General features: G+C 35.3%; 2 protein-coding genes across 5 annotated transcripts; one reads left to right on the top strand and one right to left on the bottom strand.

The window, feature by feature from the left end:
* Positions 1-10,996: 10,996 nt before the first annotated feature.
* LOC125477123 (DCN1-like protein 4) lies at positions 10,997-15,204 on the top strand. 4 transcript variants are annotated; one of them, XM_048584003.1, is made up of 10 exons: positions 10,997-11,155; positions 12,325-12,406; positions 13,022-13,096; positions 13,184-13,220; positions 13,862-13,945; positions 14,060-14,120; positions 14,235-14,341; positions 14,438-14,503; positions 14,712-14,860; positions 14,951-15,204. In XM_048584003.1, exons 1-9 carry the CDS (start codon positions 11,143-11,145, stop codon positions 14,811-14,813), a joined length of 627 nt encoding a protein of 208 aa, XP_048439960.1. In that variant the 5' UTR covers positions 10,997-11,142; the 3' UTR covers positions 14,814-14,860; positions 14,951-15,204. The 4 variants fall into 4 exon arrangements, with proteins under 4 accessions (XP_048439960.1, XP_048439961.1, XP_048439962.1 ...); XM_048584004.1 differs by having other exon boundaries at positions 14,956-15,204; XM_048584005.1 differs by having other exon boundaries at positions 14,712-14,856.
* An 814-nt stretch (positions 15,205-16,018) lies between these two features.
* Positions 16,019-18,309, bottom strand: LOC125477122 (deSI-like protein At4g17486). Its single transcript, XM_048584002.1, has 3 exons — positions 17,657-18,309; positions 16,936-17,223; positions 16,019-16,548 (listed from the first exon to the last, which is right to left on the bottom strand). Exons 1-3 carry the CDS (start codon positions 17,802-17,804, stop codon positions 16,301-16,303), a joined length of 684 nt encoding a protein of 227 aa, XP_048439959.1. The 5' UTR covers positions 17,805-18,309; the 3' UTR covers positions 16,019-16,300.
* Positions 18,310-27,184: the final 8,875 nt, after the last annotated feature.

The raw sequence follows: 27,184 nt of genomic DNA on the forward strand, positions 1-27,184 counted from the left end.
CCTTTACTGAATTCTAACCTTACTTACACTCCAAACAATCTTTAATTAATTGTGAAGACCTATTAGCCATTAATTCTAGAATCAATACGTCCATCAAAAGATAGACAAATAATTGTACCTAAGTGGTTGCAAAGTAGAATTACTCGTTTATCTAAACCCTAAACAATACATCATCATCAAACAAGCAAGATTATGAATGTTAAAGTACTCTACCGCTAGAGTTAGAAAGCTTAAAATTTAATTTGTTTTATTTAAGACACAATGTTATTACATCAATTGTGTCAATTTTCATATGAATTATTGTCGTTCATAAAATTCAAACACAAAACTTCCTACAAAACGCTATTTCTTAATTTACAAATACGATAGTTTATAACAGATAAGTATAACGTTTGATATTACACAAACAGGTAGAATATAAATGTTTCTTTATACCAAAAAGAAAAAGTATAAAAATGTTTCTAGTTGTAGATCATGCATGCATGTGTAGAGGGTACATGGTTGTTTTTGTATCCATCGTAGTGATTAGGACATGGGTACGTGGCTTACATCACAATTTCTAAACACGGGAAACCTTCCCATATGCCACAACACAGGATGAAGATACAAACCCATGTTTGATGTAATTTTCATGCCATGCCCATGCCCTCAACTTCTCTTCTCTTCTCTTCCCTTCTCTTGTGGGCTTGTAGACTAGCAGTGGCAGCCGTTAGGTGTTATATTTGACCATTATTTTTTTTGTTTTGTTGTATTAAGCGAAGCCAAAGCATGCAGATATTTAGATGTGATGTAAAGGGTGACATCGAAATATACATCCAATTTACGTTCATTCACTCTATAAAGGCAGCAAGGCCTAGGTCATTCGTACATGACATGCCATTTGGTATTGCTAGTATTCGTTGTTGAGCCAAGTTGATCCATAGGATGATATATAGGACAAGTATTTGTTGCCTCTTGAATGTCTTACTCTTATAGGAGTAAGTTTTTGTGTCATCCGAACATTATATACATGGTGGTTCTCATCAACTTATGTTGTTATGTGTGAATATTTGATAATGTTTTACATATCCTATAATATAACCTCGACATGCAGTGCACGGTGTATTATGATACATGAATTAGTAATAGCAAGTAATGTTATGATAATTACATTATTTTGTTGGTTAATTTATGAATTGGGTACTTCTAAAGAGACGAAAATATATTTAAGCTCATTCAAGCACAGGCTTGTAGAGGCATATATGGGCTAGAGGCCATACAGAATTTCACGCCCTTTTAAGTTCTAAGAGCCCAATCATGATCCCACTCTCTAATAGCCCAGTCAACAATTGAAAATAGTCGGTCTCATCATAACCTACTACGCCCTTTTAAATCCTAACCCACTAAACCTTTCTATTTAAGGTTAATCTAGCCTAGGCGACTTTGAAATCCTGGGTCTGTCATCGGCTCATTCAAAATCAAGTTTTCTTTTTATAAGTAAAATATTAACATGTTATATATAACACATCATTTGTTAATTAATAATTGATGAATTTCTCTCCCTAATTTAAATGAATTTCATGTAGATTATTCTATTGTTTGTGATGAATACTTACAAAAAGTTTATCTAATATGATTGATGTCAACTAACATTGTAGTAGATAATAATGACACAATATGTAGTGTATCAACAACCACAAGCCTATACAAGAAATGTGGTCATCAATATAGTCAGTTTTTGTATATAAGTAGCTTCACTCGTCCAAAAAAAATGATACCTTTTATCGTATATCACTTCCATGTGGTCATCAATGAAACCTTTGAAGAAATACTACACATGCTCGTGCATAACTCAATATGCGTTATTTATGATTAGTGCTCCACTTCTATCACAACCCTTTCATACAAGTGAACTTCAAAGAAGAAAATCAAACTTAAGACCTGGAATGTAGAGAAAATTGATTTTAACCACTTGTTACAAGCCCTTTGCAAATTCGATCACAATTAATTCAAATTTTGTTAGAAGGCTCTAGGCTACAAGCCTAGAAAGAATTACTTTGGTGTGTAGACCAAAAAACAAACATGATTTAGAGTAAAATTCTTAGAAGGCTACAAGGCTAGAAAGCTTTGTTGTGTGACTTAGAGGAAAAGGTGAGATTACGCGTGCTTTATATATGGTATAATTCATATTCCAGTCCAAGAACAAAAGCTTTTATTTTTTTAAGTCCACTTCAAATGAAGACATTAATTCTTGGCCTTATTTGTTCTTTTCTTGACATTTACTCAAAGATACCGTGGCTTTGCGATTCACTTTAGTTTCATTGTCCTCCATGCACCCTAATACGTCCTAAGAATATTTGCGGGGCCATCCCAAAATCTGAGTCATTGACTTGGTGGGGATATAATTACCAATGCCCCAGCAACTCAACTTTCTTTCATTTACCAATTTAATCACATGGATAAATACTTTATCATAATTAACACAAGGATTGGCCTCTCTTCTTGCATTTTACCCACTGTTATGAAAATCTTCCCTTAGTACCATCTTGATTAACTCCTAGGTATTTGAATAGTAACAACAGATGCCTAGATCTACCTAGGTTTCCGCCTAGGTCGTTAGGTCACGACTCATACTTTTATTTTACACTTTATTTTTTTCAATAAATTGTAAGAAACTCGTTAAATACTTGGATGAACACTTATTATATGTTTGTGTCCCCATATTTTCAACATGTTCTCGTACTTAATTCTTAAGTCGAAGGAGAAACTTTTTATCGACAGCAATCTGATATGCAAGGGAAATAAGCAAACAAAATCTCTTTAGATTCTTGATAAAATATCTATATATTTGCATATCAAAATATGTTCTTGTACTTTTGTTTGTTTGCTCTTGTTATTTTCCACCATGTAATTCGCACATATGTATAAAATCAAAGGAAAACTAACAAAAAGTACAAAAAAAACTTTAGTTTTAAGGAAAAATGACAAATAAATATGTAGAGTAGTAAAAGATAAAAATATGATTTTTTGTTAAAAATAAACAATACTGAAAGTATTTCGTTAAAACTCCTTAAAATCAAACCTTCACACACACCGCAGAATTCTCAAGAGTATCATTCTCTTATTATTTATTTGGGAGGCAGATTCTCTGCCCTCCCACTTCCTATGCCCTCCTGTGTCCTCCTGTTTTGTGTGGTCACAGTTAAGCCACATCAACATTTATATTTTTTTTTTATAAAGATAATAAGACAAAAAAGAATAGTAATATAAAATGTTGACGTGACTTAACCGTGACCACACAAACAAAAAGTACGAAAGGACACGAAAAGTAGAAGGGTAGAGAATCCGCCTTCATTTCTTTGACCGTTTGACCTATAGTGCTATAAGACTGTCAATCAAAATCTATGCATCCGATTGATACAATCAATGCAAAATTAAGAATTTTATCAGGACTAATGTTTCTCTTTATTTACAAGCGATATATTTTAGATTTAATTGTCATAAATAATAATTAAGTTCATTACTAATTTACTCTCTTTTCTTTTTGGCAAGGCAGTACCAATTTACTTTGGTTAGCCTATTAGATGGCTTAACCCAAATCACCCACTGTTTGATTAGTGTATATTGTTGTATCGACCATGGTGGAGTAGTTATGTTTTTATTTAAATATTTTAAATATATTTATATTTTGGTTTATTACAAACATTAAATATAAAACATAAATTGTTATCAACCTTTGATTACAGACAGTTTTGCATTTGACTTCCTACGGTTTTGCATTTAATTGCAGATAGTTTTGCACACCATAAATCCCCATTAACTCCCTTGATTTCTTACGTTCGTACACCTCACAACGTCTACTTATATATATATATATATATATATATATATATATATATATATATAGAGGCAGATGGCATATAAAAAAAGTGAAGAGAAAAAAAAAGTTTTACAAATATTGATTTAAAAAGCAACATATTGAGAGGGTGTGAGTTCAAAAGTTCTTCCGCTGTGCAAGGAAGAACTTTATCAGAAGAAGAAGGTTCTGGGCCGTTTTATCCTGGGGACGACATGATATTTGTGAACTGCTTGCACACTTTTAGACAGAGCTGCGAAACGTCTTAAAGAGAGCGACTTAGTCTGCGACTCATCCCAAGAATCATTCACCACTCAAGACTTCTACATTTTTCAGGTAATTTCGTTCATTTTCTATTTCAGTTTTCAACAATTTTAAGACGAATTCAATATGCCATGCATTATAAGGCAAACTCTGCTTCTCAGGCAAATCTTGTTGAAGAACAACTGATTGCAATGATATCAAAAATCAACGTAGTTGATGGATCCGAGGGATGGTGGGTGGACACCTGGCGCTTCTTGCCATGTTTGCTATGATCGTTCCCTTTTCAAAACATATTATGTGGCTGATGGAAGGAAGGTGTTGTTGGGTGATTTGCACTCAACTGATGTTGCTGGTACTGGAGAGATGGAGTTGAAATTCACCTCTGAAAAACCATGATACTGAAAGATGTGATGCACACTCCAGCAATAAGGAAGAATCTGGTCTCGGGCTTTCTTCTCAACAAGGCTGGATTCACTTAAACGTTTGGAGCAGATACGTATACTCTTACTAAAAATGGGGTTTTTGTGGGAAAGGGATATGCTACTAATGGAATGTTTAAATTGAATGTTGATAAAATGTATACTTCTGCTTACATATTGTCTTCTTTTAATACTTGGCATGCTAGACTTTGTCATGTTAACAAACGCTTGGTTAAGACCATGAGTAACTTAGGCTTTTTACCCAACTTATCATTGAATGATTTTGAAAAATGTGAATTTTGTAGTCAAGCTAAAATCACTAGAACTTCGCATAAATCTGTCAATAGAGAATCTGAACCACTTGACTTAATTCATTCCGATATATACAAATTTGATAGTGTTAACTAGAAATGGAAAACATTATTTTATTACCTTTATTGATGATTGTTCGAATTACTTATGAAAAATAAAAGTGAAGCTATTGACATGTTCAAAATTTTCTTGACTGAAGTTGAAAATCAATTTAATCGTAAGGATAAAAGATTTCTTAGTGATAGAGGACAAGAATATGATTCCACTAAATTTGTTAATTTGTTTAAGTCTCATGGAATTATTCATGAAACTACTGCTCCTTATTCTCCTGAAATGAATGGTAAAGCGGAAAGAAAAAATCGAACTCTTTGTGAATTGACTATTGCTACTTTGCTTAGTTCTGGAGCTGCTTCTTATTGGTGGGGTGAAATTGTGTTGACTGTTTGTTATGTGTTAAATATTCCTAATTCAAAAACGAATATTTCTCCTTATGAAATTTGTAAAAATAAGAAACCAAATGTGTTGTATTTCAGAACTTGGGGTTGTTTAGCTTATGTTCGTAAACTTGATCCAAAAAGATTGAAATTGGCTTAGTAGAGCATATGAATGTGTTTTTATTGATTATGCATGTAATAGCAAAGCATATAGATTTTATGATTTGAAAAATCATGTCATAATTGAGTCACTTGATGCTGATTTTTATGAGGATAAATTTCCTTTTAATCTTCAAAATAGTGGGGTTCTAATTCTTCTAAAATTTATGAACCCACTGTTGTAGAACATAGCGAATCTGCATTAGAACCGAGGAAAAGTAAAAGAGCTCGAATAGCTAAAGATTTTGGGCCTGATTTTCATGTATATAACTTACAAGAAGATCCTAATACAATTCATGAAGCTTTGACTTCTTTAGATGCAGATTTGTGGCAAGAAGCTATAAATGATGAAATGGACTCCCTGGAATCAAATCAAACTTGGCACTTGGTGGATCTTCCACCTGGTTGCAAAACAATAGGTTGCAAATGGATTCTTAAAAAAAAATTAAAACCTGACGGATCAATTGAAAATTTTAAAGCCCGACCTGTTGCCAAAGGCTATAGACAAAGAGAAAATATTGATTTCTTTGATACTTATTCACCTGTGACTAGAATAACTTCTATTCGTGTATTGTTTGCTTTAGCTTCTATTCATGATCTTGTTGTGCACCAAATGGATGTTAAAATAACTTTCTTAAATGGTGAATTAGAGTAAGAAATATATATGGATCAACCAAAGGGTTTTATTATTCCAGGACAAGAAAATAAAGTTTGCAAGTTAGATAAGTCACTTTATGGATTGAAACAGGCTCCTAAACAATGGCATGCAAAATTTGATAGTTTGGTTACTTCGAATGGTTTTAAAATAAATGAAAGTGACAAATGTATCTATTATAAGTCTGAAAGTAATATATGCACTATAATATGCCTATATGTGGATGATTTGCTTATTTTTGGTTCAAATATTCATGTTGTGAATAATGTCAAATCTTTGTTATGTGCTAATTTTGATATGAAAGACTTGGGTGAAGCTAGTGTAATACTTGGTTTGAAAATAACTAGGTCCGAACATGGGTTTTCTTTAGATCAATCTCACTACATAGAAATTTTTTTAAGAAAGTATAATTATTTTGATTGTAAACCAACATGTACTATAGAGAGGCTTATAAGATACCTTAAAAGAATGATGAATTTCATATTACACTATGAGAAGTTTCCCGCTGTCCTAGAAGGTTACAGCGATGCTGATTGGAATACTCTTTCAGATGACTCTAAAGCCACTAGTTGATATATTTTTAGTATTGGTGGTGGGGTTGTGTCATGGAAGTCTAAGAAACAGACTATCTTGGCGCAGTCTACTATGGAGTCAGAATTAATAGCGCTAGCTACGGCAAGCGAAGAAGCAGGATGGTTGAGAAACCTACTATCTGATACCCCTTTATGAGAGAAACCGATTCCAGCAGTTTTGATCCATTGTGATAGCACAGTGGCAATAGCTAAAGTGCAAAACCATTATTATAACGGGAAAAGGCAACAAATACGTCGTAAGCACAACACTGTAAGAGATTATCTCTCTAATGGAGCTGTAAGAGTGGATTATATACGGTCTGAAGAAACTTGGCTGATCATTTGACGAAAGGACTAGCACGAGAAAAAGTTTTGAAAATCTCGAAAGGGATGGGACTAAAGCCCTTAGAAAATTGAGTCATTTGTGATAGCAACCCAACCTATAAATTGGAGATCCCAAGAAATAGATTCAAAGGGTAATAACAAGTCACAAGTGATATGAGTGAAGTCTTGCTAATTTTAATTTGGAATATTATTCCATGTCCATCCCTAAGAAGCAGGACATCCTGAAGCAGTTTAAGGTTGAGTTTTTTTTTTCTCTTAGTAAGGTCTATACATACTCTATGTTGAGTGAGATATCTAGCTACAGGAATATCCTTGATAGTCTTACCTATGTGAATGTGGAAGCGAGGCCGCTTCCTATGAAATCTTGAATAAGTTTCTAGAGCATTCACTATACTGGGATACAAGCACATGGCCATAATGTGCTGGCTTTTTGAACTTCATCTTCATAAAGTTATGTGTGTGGTGTTGTCAGAGATAGAGTTCAAAACTATAAGTTACTCTAGTATAATCTGGATCACTAACACTATGTACAGGTTCAAGTTGAGAAACACCTTTACTTATGTATAGCTTTATGATATGTTGCTTGATATATATTTTTTTAAATTAAAACAAGTAGGGGATTGTTGGAGCAGTTATGTTTTTATTTAAATATTTTAAATATATTTATATTTTGGTTCATTACAAACATTAAATATAAAACATAAATTGTTATCAACCTTTGATTACAGACAGTTTTGTATTTGATTGCATACAGTTTTGCACCCCATAAATCCCCATTAACTCCTTTGATTTCTTACGTTTGTACACCCCACAACGTCTACTTACACACACACACACACACATATATAGGCAGATGGAAAAAAAAAAAAAAAAAAAAGTGAAGAGAAAAAAAAAGTTCTACAAATATTGATTTAAAAAGCAACATATTGAGAGGGTATGAGTTCGAAGGTTCTTTGATTGCAGACAATTTTGCACCCCATAAATCCCCATTAACTCCCTTGATTTCTTTCGTTCGTACACCCCACAACGTCTACTTTTATATATATATATATATATATATATATATATATAGACACACATACATATATATAGGCAGATGGCATATAAAAAAAGTGAAGAGAAAAAAAAAGTTTTACAAATATTGATTTAAAAAGCAACATATTGAGAGGGTGTAAGTTCGAAGGTTCTTTCACTGTGCAAGGAAGAACTTTATCAGAAGAAGAAGGTTCTGGACTGTTTTATCCTGGGGACAACGTGGTATTTGTGAACTGCTTGCATACTTTGGGCAGAGCCGCAAAACATCTTAAAGAGAGCGACTTAGTCCGCGACTCATCTCAATAATCATTCACCACTTAAGGCTTCTACAATTTCTGGTGACTTTGTTCCTTTTCTATTTCGGTTTTTAACCGACCAAAAGAAGAAAATATAATATATTTGAATGATTTTTTGAAGAGATGGATCCTTAAATTAGTATCTATAAAAACAGTTTAATCATTGAAATGTATTATGAGTAGTCTTAGAAAATTTGCGGACATCCTTAATGCGTCACAACATATGTATACATATACACAGACATCCACATACACACAAATACACACTCAAGCGCTAATTAACCCGTTAGTCAATAATATGAGTGACAAGTAAAATGCAGTTATTAGTTAAAAAATTTAAATTCCTAGATTAGTTATATATCAAATTTGAAATCCGGTTAGATATAATAATATTGGGAAGGGTGAGGATTTGAGTTAAGCCACACAATAGTTATCCATTATGTAGTATCAAAATCTCCATCCATAGAACTATAACCTAAGACTTTCCACATATAAATAGAGAGGATAATACGGTGGTAGGTTGCTAGTTTGTACTAAGATGCTAGTTTAAACTAGTATACTACGATGCTAGTTTAAACTAGTAGGAAAAAACACATAAAAACAAATTCGTGGTCCTGTTGTGACACCATATTTTCACTGTGACTTCGTGGTGAAAAATTTATTAATTAAACACTTGTGATGACCCGTTGGCAATTACAGTCCAAATCTAGATTGCCGTTAGTGTGTGAGCCTAACAAAGTCTCTTTTGGATTTCAATTAGTGCATTCTCTAATCCTCTCAATTCACATGATGCCGAGGAAATAATCAGGAGCTTAGCAAACAAATTTCAAAAGAACTCATGAAACATAATGCACTTGATGATTTGAACCTACACGCAGAGGGAGACTTTACTATAAACTACTTGGAGATCTTATCGAAAGCAAACACCTTAATTTAGCCTCAGTTTTCCTCCAATCTCAATTTCATTCGAACCCTAATTCATCCCCAACTCTATCAAAGACAGATGATCATTTTGGCTTCTTAGTCTAGATTGAAGGGATGATTTTAACACCACACATAATGCTTGTGGGTGCAAATTTCCGCTATCTTCTTCTTTGACGAAAATGCACCTGCAAAATGAAGGTCAAAAGTCTGCACTCACGATGAATGGGGGCTTTGGTCAAAGAATCTCCAGTGCCAAAGTTAGAATCTTGAAAAGAATGTATTTAGGAGTTTGTGAGTAGCAAATTACTTACCATTTTTATAGGAATGTGGATGGCCCCTTTTGGTGGAGAGTGGCCGGCCATATATGGTGTAATTGGATAAATAATTGCAAGATATTTTGTAAAATAATATATTGCAATTAACATGATAATTATTCCTAATTTAAATAGAAAGTTTTGGGAGTTCCCTTTTGAATAAAATCAATAAGGGATTGATGAAGAGTGATGAGAGGAATTTGAAATAAATTCCATATTAATTACCTTTGACTCTTCCTTGATTAAGTCGTTATTGTCCATTGCATGCACATGGGAATCCTGATATGCCTCGAGAATAATCTTGTATTTTTAACCCAAAAGTCCACATGTCACCTACATGATTTTTTGAATTATTTTTAGCTCCATAATGCTCATGTGCTTTTTTTTTTTTTTTTAATGAAACACTAATAGAAGTTTAGATTTGACTACAAGTATTAACAAGGCTCATTACATGTGTTTAATTAATAAATTTGTCATCACGATGATCACTTTCAAAGTGTAGTGTCAGTGTCACCTCATGTACCACGAAAAAGATTTGGCCACAATCCAATTATTGTTAATGCACATGTTTTACATTATAAGAAGACCGGGATGTGTTACTCGTATTAGCATGGCATCATGTGAAAACATGGCGGGTAGCGTCAGCATATACAGTCGCTATAAACATGCATGGTTAGTAAAACTTTGAATTCCTTTTAATCAAATTAAATCTAATCCAAGTGATCATGATTAATTAATATGTGCGTATTCATGTTATCTAAACTCAAAACACGCAGCAATCTAACAATTACTGAGTCTTCCAAGCGTAAGTTCTTGTATCGGATCCTCTTTGCGAAATCCCAAAGATCCGTGAATTGTGTCCGTTTATCGTACATCGTGCGGTCAGGAATCATTTTAAATTTTTTTATTTAAAATTGAACACAAATAGTACCTAACGAAAACTGACCACGTAATTTACGATGAACAAATACTATTCTCGAATCTTCAGAATCCTCACAAAGAATATCTGGAAAAGAGCATGTTGGTAAGTTCTTTAGTAGTATCCCACGAATGAGTCTACGATTGATGAATTCGGGTACGAGAATTTTTGGGTAGTGTGCGTTTGGACCCAACTCAGATAAAATTGGGCCGGATCCAGTCCGACCAGTTCTCTTGCTTTTATTATTTTTTCCGCTTTCAGCGTTAGATTTTGCAGATCCCAGCCTGCCATTGCAGTGAGGAATCTAATCCAACCAAACAAATGTAACTTTAACTCCTTCAATCAACTGTAAAAGTTGAAACTGTGTAGCGACAGCGACAGCGACCCGGACCAATTTGGTACTGTGCTTTTTTTACTTTCCCTTTTATCGTACGCCGCCCTCCCCACCAAAATAGTAAAAACTCCTTACCCAATCTGAGGGCGCCACGTCATCATCCCCTTCTCTTCAAAGGACGCCCGGAAAACACCAAATTAATCAGAGCCTCCCAATTCAACCCCGCTCTGCCTGTCTCTGTCTGTGCAACAAAGAGCTCTCGGACGAGGCTTTCCGCGCTCGCTTGTTCTTGACTCTTCTATTCGGGTTATTTCGGGTGAACGAGATGAGACGCTCCGGTTCGTGCTCCGATCTTTTCATTTTCTTTCTTAGCATCGCTCAGTGGTCGTTGAATTGATCGGTTTTGATGTTTTCAGGATTGGTTTTGTAGTAATTAGTATTGACTGCTTTGTTTCGATTTTAAAGTCTTTAAATTGTGGTTGAATTCTGTACTTTTTTTATTTATTTATGGATTTCTGTGAGTATAGATCAGGTTTGATTTGAGCTTCGTTCTTTGGATTGAATAGAATCGAATTTGATTTATAATTCTGTTGAATCGCTGAAATAATGGTAAATTAAATTAAGAAAGGTTAAAGCTTTGTCGAATTCGAAAATCGGAGAATGGTTTTTAGCTGAATTGGTGAGGATGCTGGAATATTTGTTGCATGAAGGGGGTTAAGGGTTCTGATTTGTTGAAAAGAATGAACTCTTTCAAACAGAAAATTGAATGACCGATCAGCGTAGGCTTAAAGTTTCTGATTTGTCAAAAAATTATAAAATTGAATCTATTTAAATTGTTCCAATATTGCACTCTCATTAGTCAAATTATAGAAAACGACGACGGAAAAGTTATCGAACAGGCCAAACTAATTGTCTATATCACATTGTCACAACAGTTTGTTTAATTTTTTTGGTAAGTTTCAGGGGATATTAGACGGGTTTCGTCTAAACTTTAGTCTTGTGGCAGAAGTTTGCATCTTTTTTAATCGTGATTAATGGTTGGGGTTGTAACGTAGGACTCAATGAGAATTGTGGGAAAATACTTCCTTCAGCGATGGCTTCTCAGTACTTGGAAGTCACGGGGAGGGACTCTCAAATAGTGAGGCGGACGTTTCTAATCCTCTTAAGTATTTTCTACATCCCCACTTACCTAGGGTTCTTGAACTCTCAGTCAGCTGGTCTATGCTGCACTTCTCTCAAAAGCTTTGTCAAATTTATCCTACTCAAGTGTTAGATACTTCCTGAGGCGCACATTACTAAGTAAACCTTGCTTTAGGTTGAAACACATTTCAGGTTTGGTGCTACCTGGTTTTCTTATTGGATTGCCCCAGACATTAGTATTTGTAGAATGTGTTCTTCAAAACTTATATAATAACCTGTTTGAATATTAGTATATTGCTTACTAGCTTGTTGCGTTAGCATTCCATGTTATCTGTGCTTATAACTACTTTATTCTTAATCTGCTTAGCCACTAAAGCAGCTAACAAGGAGTTGGAACGGATTGATGCCGTCTTTAATTCATATGCAAATGCATCTTCTGGTTTGATTGAGTAAGTCTACTGCACAAAATACTTGTTATAATTTGTGGATTTTGCTATTACTTTTGCTACAGCAGGAGGAAAGGTTATAATTTTTTTAGTGAAAGTGTTGAGCATGCTCAATGACAGATTTAATTCAGTAATTCCTTTGGCATTCAAAATGTTATTATATTTTTCCCTTGTCACGTATTTAGTTGCATCTTCCAGGGGTCGGTAAGAATTTCATGAAAATATGTATTGGGTTTCACCATTTTTTGTACTAACGTAACATCATTGTTGGTCCCGCATGGGAACATTTTATGATTACTATTCAACAGAAAGAGTTGTTATGAATCACCAATTGTTCCTTGTCCAGAAAATCCGCAGTGACCAATAGAATCGCATTATTTCCAAATACCTGATTGAACTACCATAAATCATTGTTTTTTTCTTAAAGACGGGAGAAGAAAAGTAGTATTGTTTCATGGCATTTCAATTACAATCAAAATTTAATCATATTTGTATCAACTCTACCTTAATAAATTTTTCCCATGGAGAAGCTGTACTTTTTACATGTACGCACACCTTTGTTACGGGAAAATTTGATGTACCCTTTTGACTTATTAGTTGTTCGTGCTCTTTGAACAGCCCAGAGGGAATTGAACGTCTTTGTTCAGATTTGGAAGTTGACCATACGGATGTAAGGGTCTTGATGCTTGCCTGGTAAGTTCAGTTTGGAGTCATTTGATCTTCACTTCTTCGAATTATCCTTGATTTGAACTGTCAAAGCTAATAGACTATGTATGCCAGGAAAATGAAAGCTGAAAAACAAGGGTACTTCACCCTGGTAAGCAGTACTTGCTCATCTGCATATCAAAATTCTTCAAGTATTTTTTGTACGTTTCCACAATTTATTTCATTTCATCTAGCATCTAAACGTACGTTGTTAAATTAATTTTGATGATTGCATAGCACTGACTTTGCTTTACATGTCTGGGTGAGTTTACTCGTAGAGATTTTACATGTATATACATGGAGTCTTTGGCTTCACAGGGGAGCTTGTGCGTGTGCGAGTGCGAGTGCGAGTGTATGCACATAAGGCATATGTCAAAAAAGACACATCTGTGTGCTCTCTATGTACATATTACATATAGACATTCACCTACATGTACAACACAGATCAAATGACACTAGTGTTAACTGTTAAGTTGTCAAGCTTTACTGTAGCGAATGACCTTTTAAAGGATTACTTTGTTCGGGTGGCTGTAGTTTAATGCTCCATTTGGATTTTATGCTCCAATAATGCTGACCACATACGTCAAATCCAAACTCAATTTAATACTTTAACCATTCCATCCTTGTTCTATTATAAGTCGCATATTTCTTGATATAATTTTCTTTTAAAAGTGAAACTTCATGTGGAACCTTGCATTCATCACTCTAACCGTACCATTTGTTTCATGACATCGCCAATCTCCTCTTTTATAGGAAGAGTGGCGAGTAGGACTTAAAGCACTGAGGGTGGATAATGTAAGTAAATTAAAGAAGGCACTCCCAGAGCTAGAGAAAGAGGTAGAATTTTTAAAATTGCTTCCTTTTATTACCGCAGTTTAATTAGTTCATCCCATCCACATGATTGAGGTCACAGAGATTCTGATCTTTTCCTGTTAATTACATAATGGATAGGTCAGGAGGCCATCGAACTTTGTGGATTTCTATTCCTATGCATTCCGATATTGTTTGACGGGTAATGCGTCAAATGTGTCTATCTGGTTATATTTTGTAAAGTAATTGATTTTCCTTTGTTTTTATCCTTTATATATGTATTAAACCATCTGTATTTGTCTTCTATTATTTACAGAGGAGAAACAGAAGAGCATAGATATAGACAGCATATGCGAGTTATTAAATATTGTTCTAGGATCTCAATACCATTCGCAGGTTGACTTATTTACTCAGTACCTAAAGGTGAGTAGCTGAATAAATATTGTTGTATTGATGAACTGGTATTCCGTTTAGTCGGGAAAAAGATTCTGGAAATGGTAAATGTAATTCTAAATGCAGATTCAGAATGATTACAAAGTCATAAATATGGATCAATGGATGGGCTTTTACCGGTTTTGCGATGAGGTAATCTTGCACGTTGGTTGTGAATTTGAACACTCCTGCTTTGTTTCTTCTTTTCATTTTTCTTATTCACTGCTAGTCGTGTCTTATGCCAATAACCGTCAACGTTTGGTTTTGCATATCAGTTGTTGCCATTTTCCTTTTTCCGTAAGTGCTAGTCTGCTTTCATGATATGTTAGCTAACGTGTTATCCTTACAATCCTTTGCACAGATAAGTTTTCCAGACCTTAGCAACTACAACCCTGAACTTGCATGGCCTTTGATCCTCGACAATTTTGTTGAATGGATACGAGAAAAGCAGAGCCAGAGCTGATAATTTTCGGTGAACCTGAGTCTCTGCTGTAAACCCTACAATTGTTGGTGAAGCCCTCTTCAAATCCTTGTTTTCTCACCGTGAGATGTTTATTTTCGCACCGACCCTAAATTTTATTGTGATTGGCCTTTTTGCAGGACAGTTTAGACAACACAATCAAATGGCCTCAGGAATTTACTTTTGTTCATTTTCTTTTCTTGCAAATATAGGATTTACCCTTTGGAAATTGCATGTTTATGATATGAATATAATTCCGAAAGTCCGGCGAATGTTATAGCACAGCTTCCATAGTTTACTCTGTTTAAAATATCCAATTAATGCTGTAAGGTACTTGAGGTGATCGAGTTGAGGCCATTGAATTATGCTATTTTAGTGTGGAGAGATTTTATCATGAATGTGTTTGATAGAATAAAAGCACTTGTGAAAATTGGGATTTGGTGTTATCACTGTTTTATATCATAATCCATGTTGAACTGCGTGGAGAGATTATTGGGTATATCGGATACATTCTATTGATCAGCAAGGAACACGAATTTGCCTGTGTAATTGTTTGAGATTTAGTGGTAGGATCATAATGGAGTCAGAGACACGGCAAAAGATTCGAACTTGAGGGTAGGAGAGCGTTGGCACAACGAGGCTCTCACAATTTTGTGGTCATATAAGATCCTCTTGGAACAGTGAGACCTGCATGTAAGCAATGCCTCAACTATGCACGAAAATTTGCGCAATTTGGTCCAACAAGTCATAAAGTAGTTGTGTATTTGTTAACCTAATTGAGTCGAAGGCGGGGAAAAGAGGACATTGAGACGTAGAAGTCAAAGGAACAAAGAAAAGGGACCGAATTTCATTTCGAATAGTACCAAATCAGGAATAGTACGCGAACGTGAAGGCCTCCAGGGCACGTTATTTGTGGGGCCTTCAACTTGCTTTTCCTATAGGAAAAGCAACTTTAAACAAAAGCACCTGGACACTATCCTGTGGGAGGGAGCACAAGGTTCCCGGTTGTAGGCTCTCTATATCACAAAGTGAACCTCCTTCAAGAAAACCTCACCTTTCACATTTTTGTTTTTCATAAAACGGTATAAAAACTACTCTAATCTACGGCGAACGGAATTCAAACTCACTTTCTTTAATCTTTATGAATTTGGTATAGATTTTACTTTCCTAAAGCAACACTTTTAAACCACAAAAATATAGAATTCCAATAATGCATCGACAATATGTTACAGTATATTTATTCCAACAACTAACGATGCGTTATTGACATTTATCATAATGTTTTTTACAACACCACCTAAGAGTCGGGTAGAAGAAAACCACAGAAGGATGATGCCAACTTAAAACTTTGCAGGGCAGAAAATCACTTGCCAAAATATTGAAGATCGCAGCAAAAGAATGAAAGATAACAGAAACAAGAACTTGACTTTGCTTCTTATCTTTGAGCAATGTTCTAGAAAATAAATAAACTCTGCTGCGAATTTCAACCATCAAGAGGATGAAGAAGCAATAATCAAGGGCGAAGGGGGAGGACGAGGGCGTCTTGTTCGGCTTCTACCCCTGCGGAATGTTGTGCCAGAAGGAGAGGATGATGAAGATGAAGGAGAGTTAGACAATTTTGCGGCATTGTGTGACTGATTTGTTAACTTGTCCTTGTCTCCTTCATCTGCCTTATCTTCGATTCTGTGAACTTTGGCCGCATTTAAAGTCACAGGAAGAACACAATTGCAGAGGAACCCTGCACAATAAGGAATGATTGGTTATGAATAGTGTTAAAACCACATAACTATTAACAAACAAAGCAAGCTCATTTCTTTGGAAACGGATGCTTTCAAGGATCGAAACATTCAAATAGTATTAGGCTCAATTTTTGGTAGTGGAATGCAGCATTTTCTGAGAAGATTATTTTTTCGGAGATGAGTTCTAAGTGCATTCTAGCTACTTCTACCTTTTCATAGATGAGCCATAGATGAGCTCTAAGGTCGTTGTCAAAATTTGCACTTTTCGTTGTCAATTTGACGAAATATACAAGGAAAGGTCAGCAAAGCAATACCTCTGAACTATAAAAGTTTCATGACTAAAATGATCCATAGAAACTAGATAAATCGAAGCAAATAATTCCTACCGATTCTGGCAAGCCGATTAACCCAACTTGGAATTGGATTTCCAGTCAATGTGATACATGCATCATTGCAGAAGTGGTTGCAGTTCTTGGTGATCAAATTGTAGGCATTGCCTCTGTAATTCGCTGCAAGGTCTTCCAACACTGCCCTCACCTCTAAAGGCCCAACATCCGTCTTCCCGATCAAAATTGATTTCCTAAATGTAAACCCATCACACTTTTTCGGTTCTCCTTCAAAAATTCCAGATGTTGGAAACTCATGAGCTCCGAACGCATACTCCACGCCGTGTACTGCACAAGTGAATCCAATCAAAAACCTCCATGAACATTGAAAAAATACGAGTAATGGAAAAACATATCAGAAACCAAGTAAAGCTCATTGTACTTGGAAACAAGAAGTGAAAACGAATTCACGAATTTCTTGCCAGAAGCTGGTAAGGAAATTAGTAGCTATGAATCACACTAACAATAATGTTTCCGGATTCGAGAAGTTCAATGGCTCACATCAATCTTTTATCTTGTATTGCTAATTCAATACCTACAGTTTTGTTTTTTTTAGATCAAAATCCACAATCTAATCCAACTGAACCACATACATCTTAAAGTAAACAGAATACAGGCCAAGCCAAAGAGCAACCAACAAATATCCGCATTCTCATCTGCCAAACATAATTATGTACATTTTCTCACCAGCCAAACACAAAGTAAAGTTGGTAGAACTAACCTTGTACACCAGAATGGTAAACTCCAAGGCCAAGCCAATAAGCGTAGCCATTAAAAGGTGTGAGATCGTAGACATTGAGGTACACAGGTACCGATCCACGGTCCTCCTCCTCAATGGCAGTTCTGCACCCACTCTTTTTACACAACATTTTCACTCTTGTTTCTTCCTCTTCTCTTCTGCTGCTGCACTCAAGAGTCTCACAGACTAAAAAGTGACATTTTCAGCTGCACAACCACCACCACCATCTCTGCCTCTCATTATACAACAACATCATCCTCCAACAAGAATGTCATCGAATTACAATAGAATTTCCGAGTTGCTTTTCGGATTCCAAATCATGGGTTTTCTTCTTTGCTTCCAAAAATTAATGGGTTTTTGATTTTCTGGTGATTTTTCTAGTGGGAGAGGAGAAATTGGAGAATCTTCTGCTGATGGATGATGGGTTCCACAAAGTGAATGTGAGAGGTGGTGCTGCCGCAGCTCTTGGCTTTTTTTAATAAGAAAATGGTTGGTGCTGTGTTGTAAAAATCTGGGATCTGTGAAAGAACTGCTCAAACACACTCAAAAGTAGAACTCTCTCTCTCTCTCTCTCTCTCTCTCTCTCATGAAAACTCAAAAGTAGAACTCTCTCTCTCTCTCATAAATTTTACGTCACTTCAAATTTAATGATATAATATTTTTTAATATTGTCACGAAATTTAGTATGGAAATGATGTGAGTGGCATTACAGGGGAAACAGGGTTATCCCTGATTGGTTACAAATCTGAGCTGGTCTCAGTCTCATCCACTTTTTAAAATTTGAATTTTTTGGGAGAAAGTAACGTACAATCATTACGGAATGTAGTGGGTTTCTTATTTCAATTAAAACTTTTTTAGGATAAAGGAAACAATATCATTATTTTTCGGTTTTGGTTAAGAGAAAGAAGGAAAGTGCCCAGCCAGATGAGATGAATGAATATAATTAATTAAAGTAATGTTTTAGAGAATTATTGTTGACAATATAAAATTTTTAATTTGTACTTTTTATAAATATTTTTTTTAAATATAAATATTTTGAATGTAAAATGAAAATTTTAGAGTACAAAATAAGATTTTTTTTTTTTTGTATATAAAATTTTATTTTCCACTCTTCTTAAAGCATAATATGTTTATTCCTCAACCACAATTAAAGGTGGGCAAAAAAAACCGTCGAACGGCAAACCAATTCGAACCGTGATAAAAAAATTGCGTTACCAAAATTTTCAAAGCCGAAACGAAAACCGAACTGGAACGTCTCAAATCAGTACTTGTTTGGAATTGCTAAGAACCGGAAAAATCAGACCGAACGTCTTTTAATATAAATTATTATTTTATATTATATTTTATATAGATAAGTCATTTTTCTGAGAAGGCCATGTGCATAAGCCCAATATTTTCTCCACTTCTCTCCCCCTCCTTTAGGTACCGTTTGGTACGTAGACGAAACGAAACGGGAAAAGACGGGATGGGATGGGACAGGACGGGATGAAAAAGTGGCTCCATGTTATGTTTGGTATGCGTAGGACAGAAAATGAGAGTTGTTCAGTTCTGCGTTTGGTGCGCAAGACGGAGAACGGAACCAAAAGACAAAGAAATCAAAACAAGCTCAACAGGGGGAGCGGAAACAGATAAACAAAGGCGGATCTTTGGTTGCAGATGCAGTATTGGGCAGATCAAAGTACTACAAAATACAAAGAAATCGAAACAAGCAAATCAAAAAAGAATACAAAGAAATCGAAGCACTACAAAATACAAAGAAATTCAGCAGAATTAGGAACTAGGTGTTAATGAACTCGAAACAAGCAAATCAAAAAAGAATAACAATGCCACTTCAAATTTACTAAAGGACCTCCTGTAAGCAATTTTTTTATTTTCAATTGCAGATGCAGTATTGGGCAAATCGAAGCACTACAAAATATAAAGAAAGAGAGACCGAAAGGCTACACAATCACAATTATATCGAACCTGGAACGGAAATGCAGAGCAGAAGTTCACAAAGAGGCTACACAGAAGAGGATGAGGAGGAAGGTTGCGAAGGGGAGATGCAGAGCTGAAAAAGTTCACAGCGGCAGAGAAGAGAAGATGATAGTTAGGGTTTGTTGTATGATTTAGATGGTGTAAATATTGAAAAAGACAAGGGGTATTTTTGTCTTAAAATGTTATAAATGTGTGTTCCACTGAGGTGGAACAAGTCGTTCTAGGGGGGAGGCGGAACTAAAAATCACCCAAAACTTATCCCGTGAAACAGCGCGTTCCACCCGTTTTAGGCGCACCAAACGTGGGACAGAATGTCTCGTCCTGCTCCGTTCCGTCCCATTCCATGTACCAAACGGTACCTTATTGTTTTGTCACATATGTCCCTGTACTTTATTTTTCTTCATTCTTTTCTAGTATCTTATGCATTATATACACTTTAGTTTTAGTTTAGAATGTACACTTTGGTCTTGATCTGAGACATTATAAATGTACGCTTTTTATCTGCCGATCACAATCTTGTAGATCTAGTAGTGGGAACTCAAATTTGTTTGGATTTGTGGTTGAAATATGTGTTTGGTATTGGAAGTAGAAGAATAAATAAATATATATATATTTTTTTTTTTTTGTTAGAACCGTAAACCAGCATGAACCGATCTAGGACAAGCATAAACTGAATATTTTTTCCCAAATTGAGTTTGCTGCCAAGGTTTTAGTAATAAATTTAAGCGAGACAACACTGAACTGACCGCTAATATTTTTTGAACTTAATTGGATGCCTCAAATATTTCCAATTTGGCTAATATTTTGTAAGGATAATCTATGAGGTGCAAGTTGAAAAATAGACGGTTTAAAGTTCAATGTAGTGTTGGCCTCACAACTAATTCTTATTTTTATAAAAATAAAAAAAAAATGAAAAAGAGAATCATTTTCCTTAAAGGCTTCTGATGGTTGATGGTTTCATTGTGGTAGCACAACTTTGTTGTGATTATGTTATTTCATTGTGAAAGTACTTTTGTAATCATTCTAAAGAAATTTAAGTGCTATCTGTTTAGCAATGTTTTTGTTTATTAGTAAATAAAATATTTTAAGTTTGCTTCTAGTTGGTGGCGAATTTGAGACTAATAGTTATCTCATTATATGACATAGCTAAAATTCATGTCCCATAGTTAAATGATATCGATATATTGTCTAAGAAAAAAAAAAGTTGGATTGAATACTATGTTTCACATGTACGTTCTTTAACAAAATATAATTGACTTACATTTTTTATTAGGTACCAAGCGAAAGTCCAACTGTATAGAATAGGTCACCAGTTTGTTTTATAAGTCTTATTATGTATCACTGATTGATTTGTTCATTCTAATTTTAATTTAGGGAAAAGACTTATATACATTATTTTTCACTTTTTATACGCTTTTTATTATTATTATTATTATTATTATTGCTAAAATGATGAGATTGACATAACTCATCACCTTAATTCCTGAGATTTGAACAGGATAAAGGAGAATCAAGGGGTAGATGGTTCTTTACATGTGATTCTCATATGTAATGCTATTTATCAGCTTTTTTTTTTTTTTTAATTCCAACGATAGATTTGTTAGATTAGAAAACCGACGGGATTCGAATCCAGGCCGTGGTGCAAGGGCAACATTCCTCTCCATCACTGTGCTAGAGGGCCACTTGTATCAACTTTCAAATTAAACACTCATGATGATACACTCTTACCTAGATATCCGAAATGGACATTGAAATCGAGGCATGCTGGCAGACACTCGGAGGGTGACAAAGTTATAACAGGGCTAGCCTGGCCTAGTGCGGGTTAGGGGACCGTTCGGGGCCGAAAGAAATTGAGAGCACCATAATTAGTATATTTATATATTTTTTCATAAGAGTATAAATTTATAAAATTTGGTTAAAAAATAAAAAAGTTTAACTAGACGTGGTGGTTTTATTTTATTTAAAATTAATGAGGAGGTCTCGGGTTCGAAATACTATGTGCGTTTATTTACTTTTCAATTTTTATGAATTTCTTTTCATAATATAAAAAATTTCATATGATCAAAAAGTTTAATCAGTAATTGTGGTTTTTGTTATTTAAAACGAGAGATCTTGAGTTCAAAATGTTATGTGCATGTTTATTTTTTCCAATGTTTACGAATTTGCATGTGGTTATTCTTTTCTTTTTAGTTACTAGCTAGTAGTTATGTGGGTTGCAAACATTCATTCCAATTCAAGTCTAACCTTAAATAAAGAGTAATGTGTGGACCAAATTTGCAAATCATATGATGTGTCACTTGTAATATCCCACATAGCCCGGGGGAGAGGGGGTGACGTGCCTTATTTGTACATGCCCGCCTCCCTATAATAAGGCGCATTTTGGGTGGAAGCCCAACAACAAATCCATGAGGGCGTGGCCCAAAGAGAACAATATCTTACTATGCGGACTGGGATGTGAAAATTTGGCATCATAGTCACTCCCCGGGCGAAAGTGTGCCAACGAGGACGTTGGGCCCCTGAGGTGGGTGGATTATAAGATCCCACATCGCGCCGGGGGAGAGGGGGTGATGTGCCTTATATGTACATGACCGCCTCCTTATAGTAAGACGCGTTTTGGGTGGAAGCCCAAGAACAAATCCGCAAGAACAAATCCGTGAGACGTGGCCCAAAGCGGGCAATATATTACTATGCGGACTAAGATGTGATATCACCAATATGTTTAATTTAGTGCTAATCATTGCTTATACATATCAATTAAAGACTCGAAAATATATTCTATTTAGTCCCATATTGACAAAATTAGTAAATAAGAAGAAACACTTCACGATTTATATAAAAACACTTTAGACGTTCATATAGAAGGGAAACAAAACTCGTCATTTTTCTACTTGTAAGCCCAAGGCTTTTTTGTTTCCTTATCTCAATACAAAATAAATTATTTTTCTATGTTTCTAAATTATTGTGTATAAAGTGTTTTTTTTTTTTTAAGTATAATTTTATCGGAATCTTACATATGAAACAGATAATTTTTCTTATGAAATTGGGACTCATTTTTTGGGTCACCCCGAGCCTTAAAACTTTCAAGACCGACCCTAAATCCTTTTGTGAAAGTTTCAAACAAATTTTCTTGAAAGTTTCTTGAAAGTTTTAAACAGATTTTCCTAAAACTTTTGTGTCAATATGCTGATTTATCACTAAAAAAAAAAAAAAGCTTGTATTTCTCTATGAGAGCGTCTTAGGGTTTTAGTGTGAAAATCCTTCCCTAATTTTTACAATTTTATTAATTTTAAAAGAGTGAATTGACGGAAATGCCCTTGAGGCAAAGATAGTTGACTTCCGTTGACCATCGTATTGGGAGATGTATGAAACATTATTTTAGCATATCCTCATAGTGCTTGTCACTACGAACGCGTAGGCGCAAGTGGAATCGAATTCGGAATTGCAATGAAAATTTTACGGACTTACGAAGTCGAAGAGCATTTTAATAATTTCATCATCCTAAATATTTGGCCCTCTATTATTTTAATATTATTCCTTGAATTCCCATCCAGTGGGACTTCCGACACCATTTCCCCCCAATCCCGTGTCTTCCCATTCTCTCGGATTCCCTCACCTTATCTCTCCCATACTCTCTCATCCCTCACCTTTTCTTTTCAACTCTCTATCTGCACTTAAGGGTGGGTTGGAAAAACCGAAAACTGAAAAAAATCGGACCGAAAACCGGACCGAGGCCGAAAAAACCGAACAAAAAAAAAACTGAACTGAATCGAATAATGTCTGGTTCGATTTCGGTTTCTGAGGTTCGGGAACCGAACCGAACCGAACCGAAGTCTTCAAAACGACATCGTTTTATGCTATTTTATTAATTAACAATCCTAATTCTAAAACGCCACCATTTTACCTCGAGTGTAACCTAAACCTAGGGTCTTCTTCATCCTCTCTCAGTTTCTCCGCTCTCAGTCTCGCCTGTTTTCCCAAGGCTCTCAGTCTCTCCGCTCTCGGTCTTCTTCATCCTCTCTCAGCCTCATCTCTCTCTCAGACTCTGTCAATCTCATTCTCTCTCAAGGCTCAAGCTCTCACTGTGACCATTCTCATTCCCAATTCATCCTCTCTCAAGCTCTCGCTGTGACCATTCTCATTCCCAGCTAGCGTCAGCGGTGGTGACCATTCTCACTCATAGCAAAAGGTTAATGACTCTCACGTTTTATTTTCTGCTCTACATTCCAACCAAACCTCTAAAGCTCGAGTCTTAAATAGGTCAGAGCACTGGAAGTGGAAGCTCGAGTCTTAAACAGGTCAGAGTACTCTCATCAACAATTGGCAGTGGGTGTCGGGCGACTTATCATTAGAAGTGACTCAGGTGCTTCAAAAATTCTCTATTATTTCTTGTTTGAAAACTTCAATTGAAACCCATCTGTTTCCCCTAATTCATGTCTTCATTCAATTTGTTTAAAATTAGGGTTTTTTTTCCATTTTTTTTTAAATACATGATTGTATTGAATTTTGGTGAAATGTTAATCCAAAGAACAAAGAGGGAAAAGATCCAATTGCTTGAAATTATGAAAACAGACCCTAATTTGAATGCTAATAAAATCTAATTTTGAAGGAAAGACCCTAATTTTGTAAAATTGTAACTAAAGTAAGGATTTTTATTATGTTCATCATTTGAATTGTCTGTAGGCTAAGATATGCTTGTAAAGCTTTACAAGTTTTGCTTGGTTAATTGGATGCACCTTGTTGAAAGTTCCTTCTTTTGGTTCTCTTGAAAGAAAATTGGTTTTGAAACGTATAAGCTGTGTGAGTTCTTCTGTTGATCAGATTTGTATCATAAAGTGTTTGTTTTGGTAACATGTCATGCCTTTTGCCAAAGATCTAGGTCATTTGAGATAGTTTCGCAAAGGAAACAACACCCAGAGACGTTAAATCGCATATTATTCAAACACAATACAATATATTGTAAATGACAATGAATATTTCCAAGACCTTATATAAGTTCCTCCACAAGAGATCTGATCTTTCTTGTTGTAAACACCACTCCATGGCCATATCGTATTCAATAGTGCTGGGCTGGGAACAATGTGAAGTAGATATGGCTTCTTTCTGGATCCAAAAAGGAAGAAGTATAAACATGTAGATGAGAAGGCAGTGAAAATAGAAACAAACAATACCAGCATTATACGCTTGTGTTTCTCATATATGTGTTAATGCTTGTAGAGAGAGATGCAACTGTACCATTTCCCATGCATTTTGGTGCCGTAGTTTCTCAATAGTAAGATGACCAAAAAAGGTGCCTTCTTTTCTAAGGAACAAGGAGTTCCAAAGCTGCCAACTAGAGGCCTACAAATTGTATAAAAACTATCATCATGTGAACCACACTATTTGCAAAAATTAGCTGTATATAAAGTAAAAGTTGATAATCACATTGAAATTGGCAGAAGCTCGTCTCCTTCGTCAATCAAAAACAGTTAATTAACAGAACCTAGAAAAAAATACCACCTAGTGAAAAATTCTTACATGTCAACTGCTTGGAATTGATAAGACAGAAAAATAGGATACAGCAGAAAAGATTACCAGTAAGTCATAAGAAAGGACTTCAAAATAAAAAACTTGGTAATGGGGAGTGGAACAGAGAAACAAGGAGAAATAAAACAAGATATAGAGACTAAATAGCAAACAGATGCATCATGCTGTAGAACCTGATGACACGACCTATGCCAGAATATTAGCCAACTACAAACCTTCCATTTGACAACAATAAATATCCCTTATCCAATTCTCTAACAACCTTTTGTGCTGCTTCCCTAGTTTTGAGAATAACAAGAGCTTGTCCTACAATAAGAACAAACAAATAATTTAGAAGTAGACTATAAGCGTAATAATGTGCTTGCTAGTTTTCTATTAATGTGCTTGCCAATTTTGATTAACATTTACTTTTGTATAAGTTTGTAGTACTAACTAATATCCTATTGTTTTGTGTGAATTAGATGAACGCAAAGGCGTCAAAGGTCTCAAGGGCCTCAAACTCAAGTTCAAACTCAATGAGATCAAAATCAAATAGCCCTCATGATCAAACAAACTCATCTTCGAGTATACCATCGGAAGTAAGTAGTCATATCTTTCTATTACTTTTGCCCTTGTGTTTAATAATTAATTCATTAATTGTAATGAATCTCTTATTTGAAAAATTAATTGTATGATTCTCTTATTTTAGATGGACATTGGTGAATCAACTCCGCCTCAAAACACCATGGTGGCACCTCGACAAACTCCTAGTTCTCTTGGTGGATCCGGAAATCCCGCCGATGCAACTCCAAAAGAAGGTGACCAAAGTGACCAAGTAAGTAAAGAAGAAGCTCTTTTGGAATCATTAAAAAGTCATGAAAGGTCTAAAGCTTGGGAGCACTTTGAAAGAAAAATTGAGGTTGGTAGAGTTAAGGGGTTGTGCAAGTATTGCGCTCAATCATATATGGCCGACCCAGATAAAAATGGTACAACTAATTTAAGAAACCATATAGCAAGATGTAGAAGCTACGGTCCTAATAAGGAAATATTTGCCGCAAATAGGCAAAAGATCTTAACCTTTGCCGGCACGAAATATAAGTTGGAAGCTATAGGTTTTTCTCAAGAGGAAGTAACTAAGGCTTGTGTTGAGATGATAATTATAGATGAGTTGCCTTTTACTTTTGTTGAAGGAGAAGGTTTTCGCCGTTTTTGCATGCAAGCATGTCCTATGTGGAGAGTGCCTAGTCGTAAGACAATTGCTAAGGATGTACTTAGCTTGTTTTATTCCGAAAAGGATAAATTGAAGAGTCAATTGAAGACATTTAGGGTGTGTCTAACAACGGACACATGGACTTCTATTCAACAAACCAATTATATGGTTCTCACCGCCCATTTTATTGATGATGATTGGATGTTACATAAAAAGATTTTGAATTTTTGTGTTATTCCAAATCATAAAGGAGAATCCATTGCTCAACTTTTGGAGTAATGTTTAGTGGAGTGAGGGTATAGATAAGGTGTTAACCATTACGGTTGACAATGCTTCCACAAATGATTCCAGTTTAAGGGACTTGGTGCACCGAATAAGTGGGTGGGGGATTCCTAATGCACTCTTGCATGATGGAAAATATTTGCATATGAGGTGTGTTGCTCATATCCTCAATTTGGTTGTGAATGATGGGATAAAATTGTTGAATACGGCTATACAAAGCATTCGTAATGCGGTTAGGTACGTAAGATCTTCCCCTCAAAGGTTGGAAAGCTTTAAAAGGTGTGTCGAGAAAGTGAGAATAGAGAGCCAAGGGCTTGTGATTTTGGATGTCCCTACTAGGTGGAATTCCACATTTTTAATGTTGGAATTGGCTTTAAAGTTCAAGATGGCTTTTGATAGATTAAAAGTAGATGATGGTCATTACCTTCCGTACTTTGTTAAAGACAATCATAATAATATGAGGAAGGGGCCACCTTCGATGGATGATTGGAGTGAGGCGGGGATATTTGCAATCTTTTTGAGTCCTTTTTATGAAGTCA

The sequence above is a fragment of a genome, unplaced genomic scaffold (genome assembly GCF_019419815.1).
Source record: "Pyrus x bretschneideri cultivar Hongxiangsu unplaced genomic scaffold, Pyrus_bretschneideri_v1 Contig20, whole genome shotgun sequence".
Taxonomy (NCBI): Eukaryota; Viridiplantae; Streptophyta; class Magnoliopsida; order Rosales; family Rosaceae; genus Pyrus; species Pyrus x bretschneideri.

Excerpts from the sequence above, each read along its gene's own strand:
- LOC125477123 (XM_048584003.1), top strand. Across the intron at positions 14,121-14,234 it reads ATTCCGATATTGTTTGACGG|AGGAGAAACAGAAGAGCATA; the intron begins GTAATGCGTCAA and ends TATTATTTACAG. Across the intron at positions 14,504-14,711 it reads TTTACCGGTTTTGCGATGAG|ATAAGTTTTCCAGACCTTAG; the intron begins GTAATCTTGCAC and ends TCCTTTGCACAG.
- LOC125477122 (XM_048584002.1), bottom strand. The coding sequence starts at position 17,804 with ATGTTGTGTAAAAAGAGTGGGTGCAGAACTGCCATTGAGGAGGAGGAC. Across the intron at positions 17,224-17,656 it reads TTACCATTCTGGTGTACAAG|TACACGGCGTGGAGTATGCG; the intron begins GTTAGTTCTACC and ends TCACTTGTGCAG. Across the intron at positions 16,549-16,935 it reads TAATCGGCTTGCCAGAATCG|GGTTCCTCTGCAATTGTGTT; the intron begins GTAGGAATTATT and ends CTTATTGTGCAG.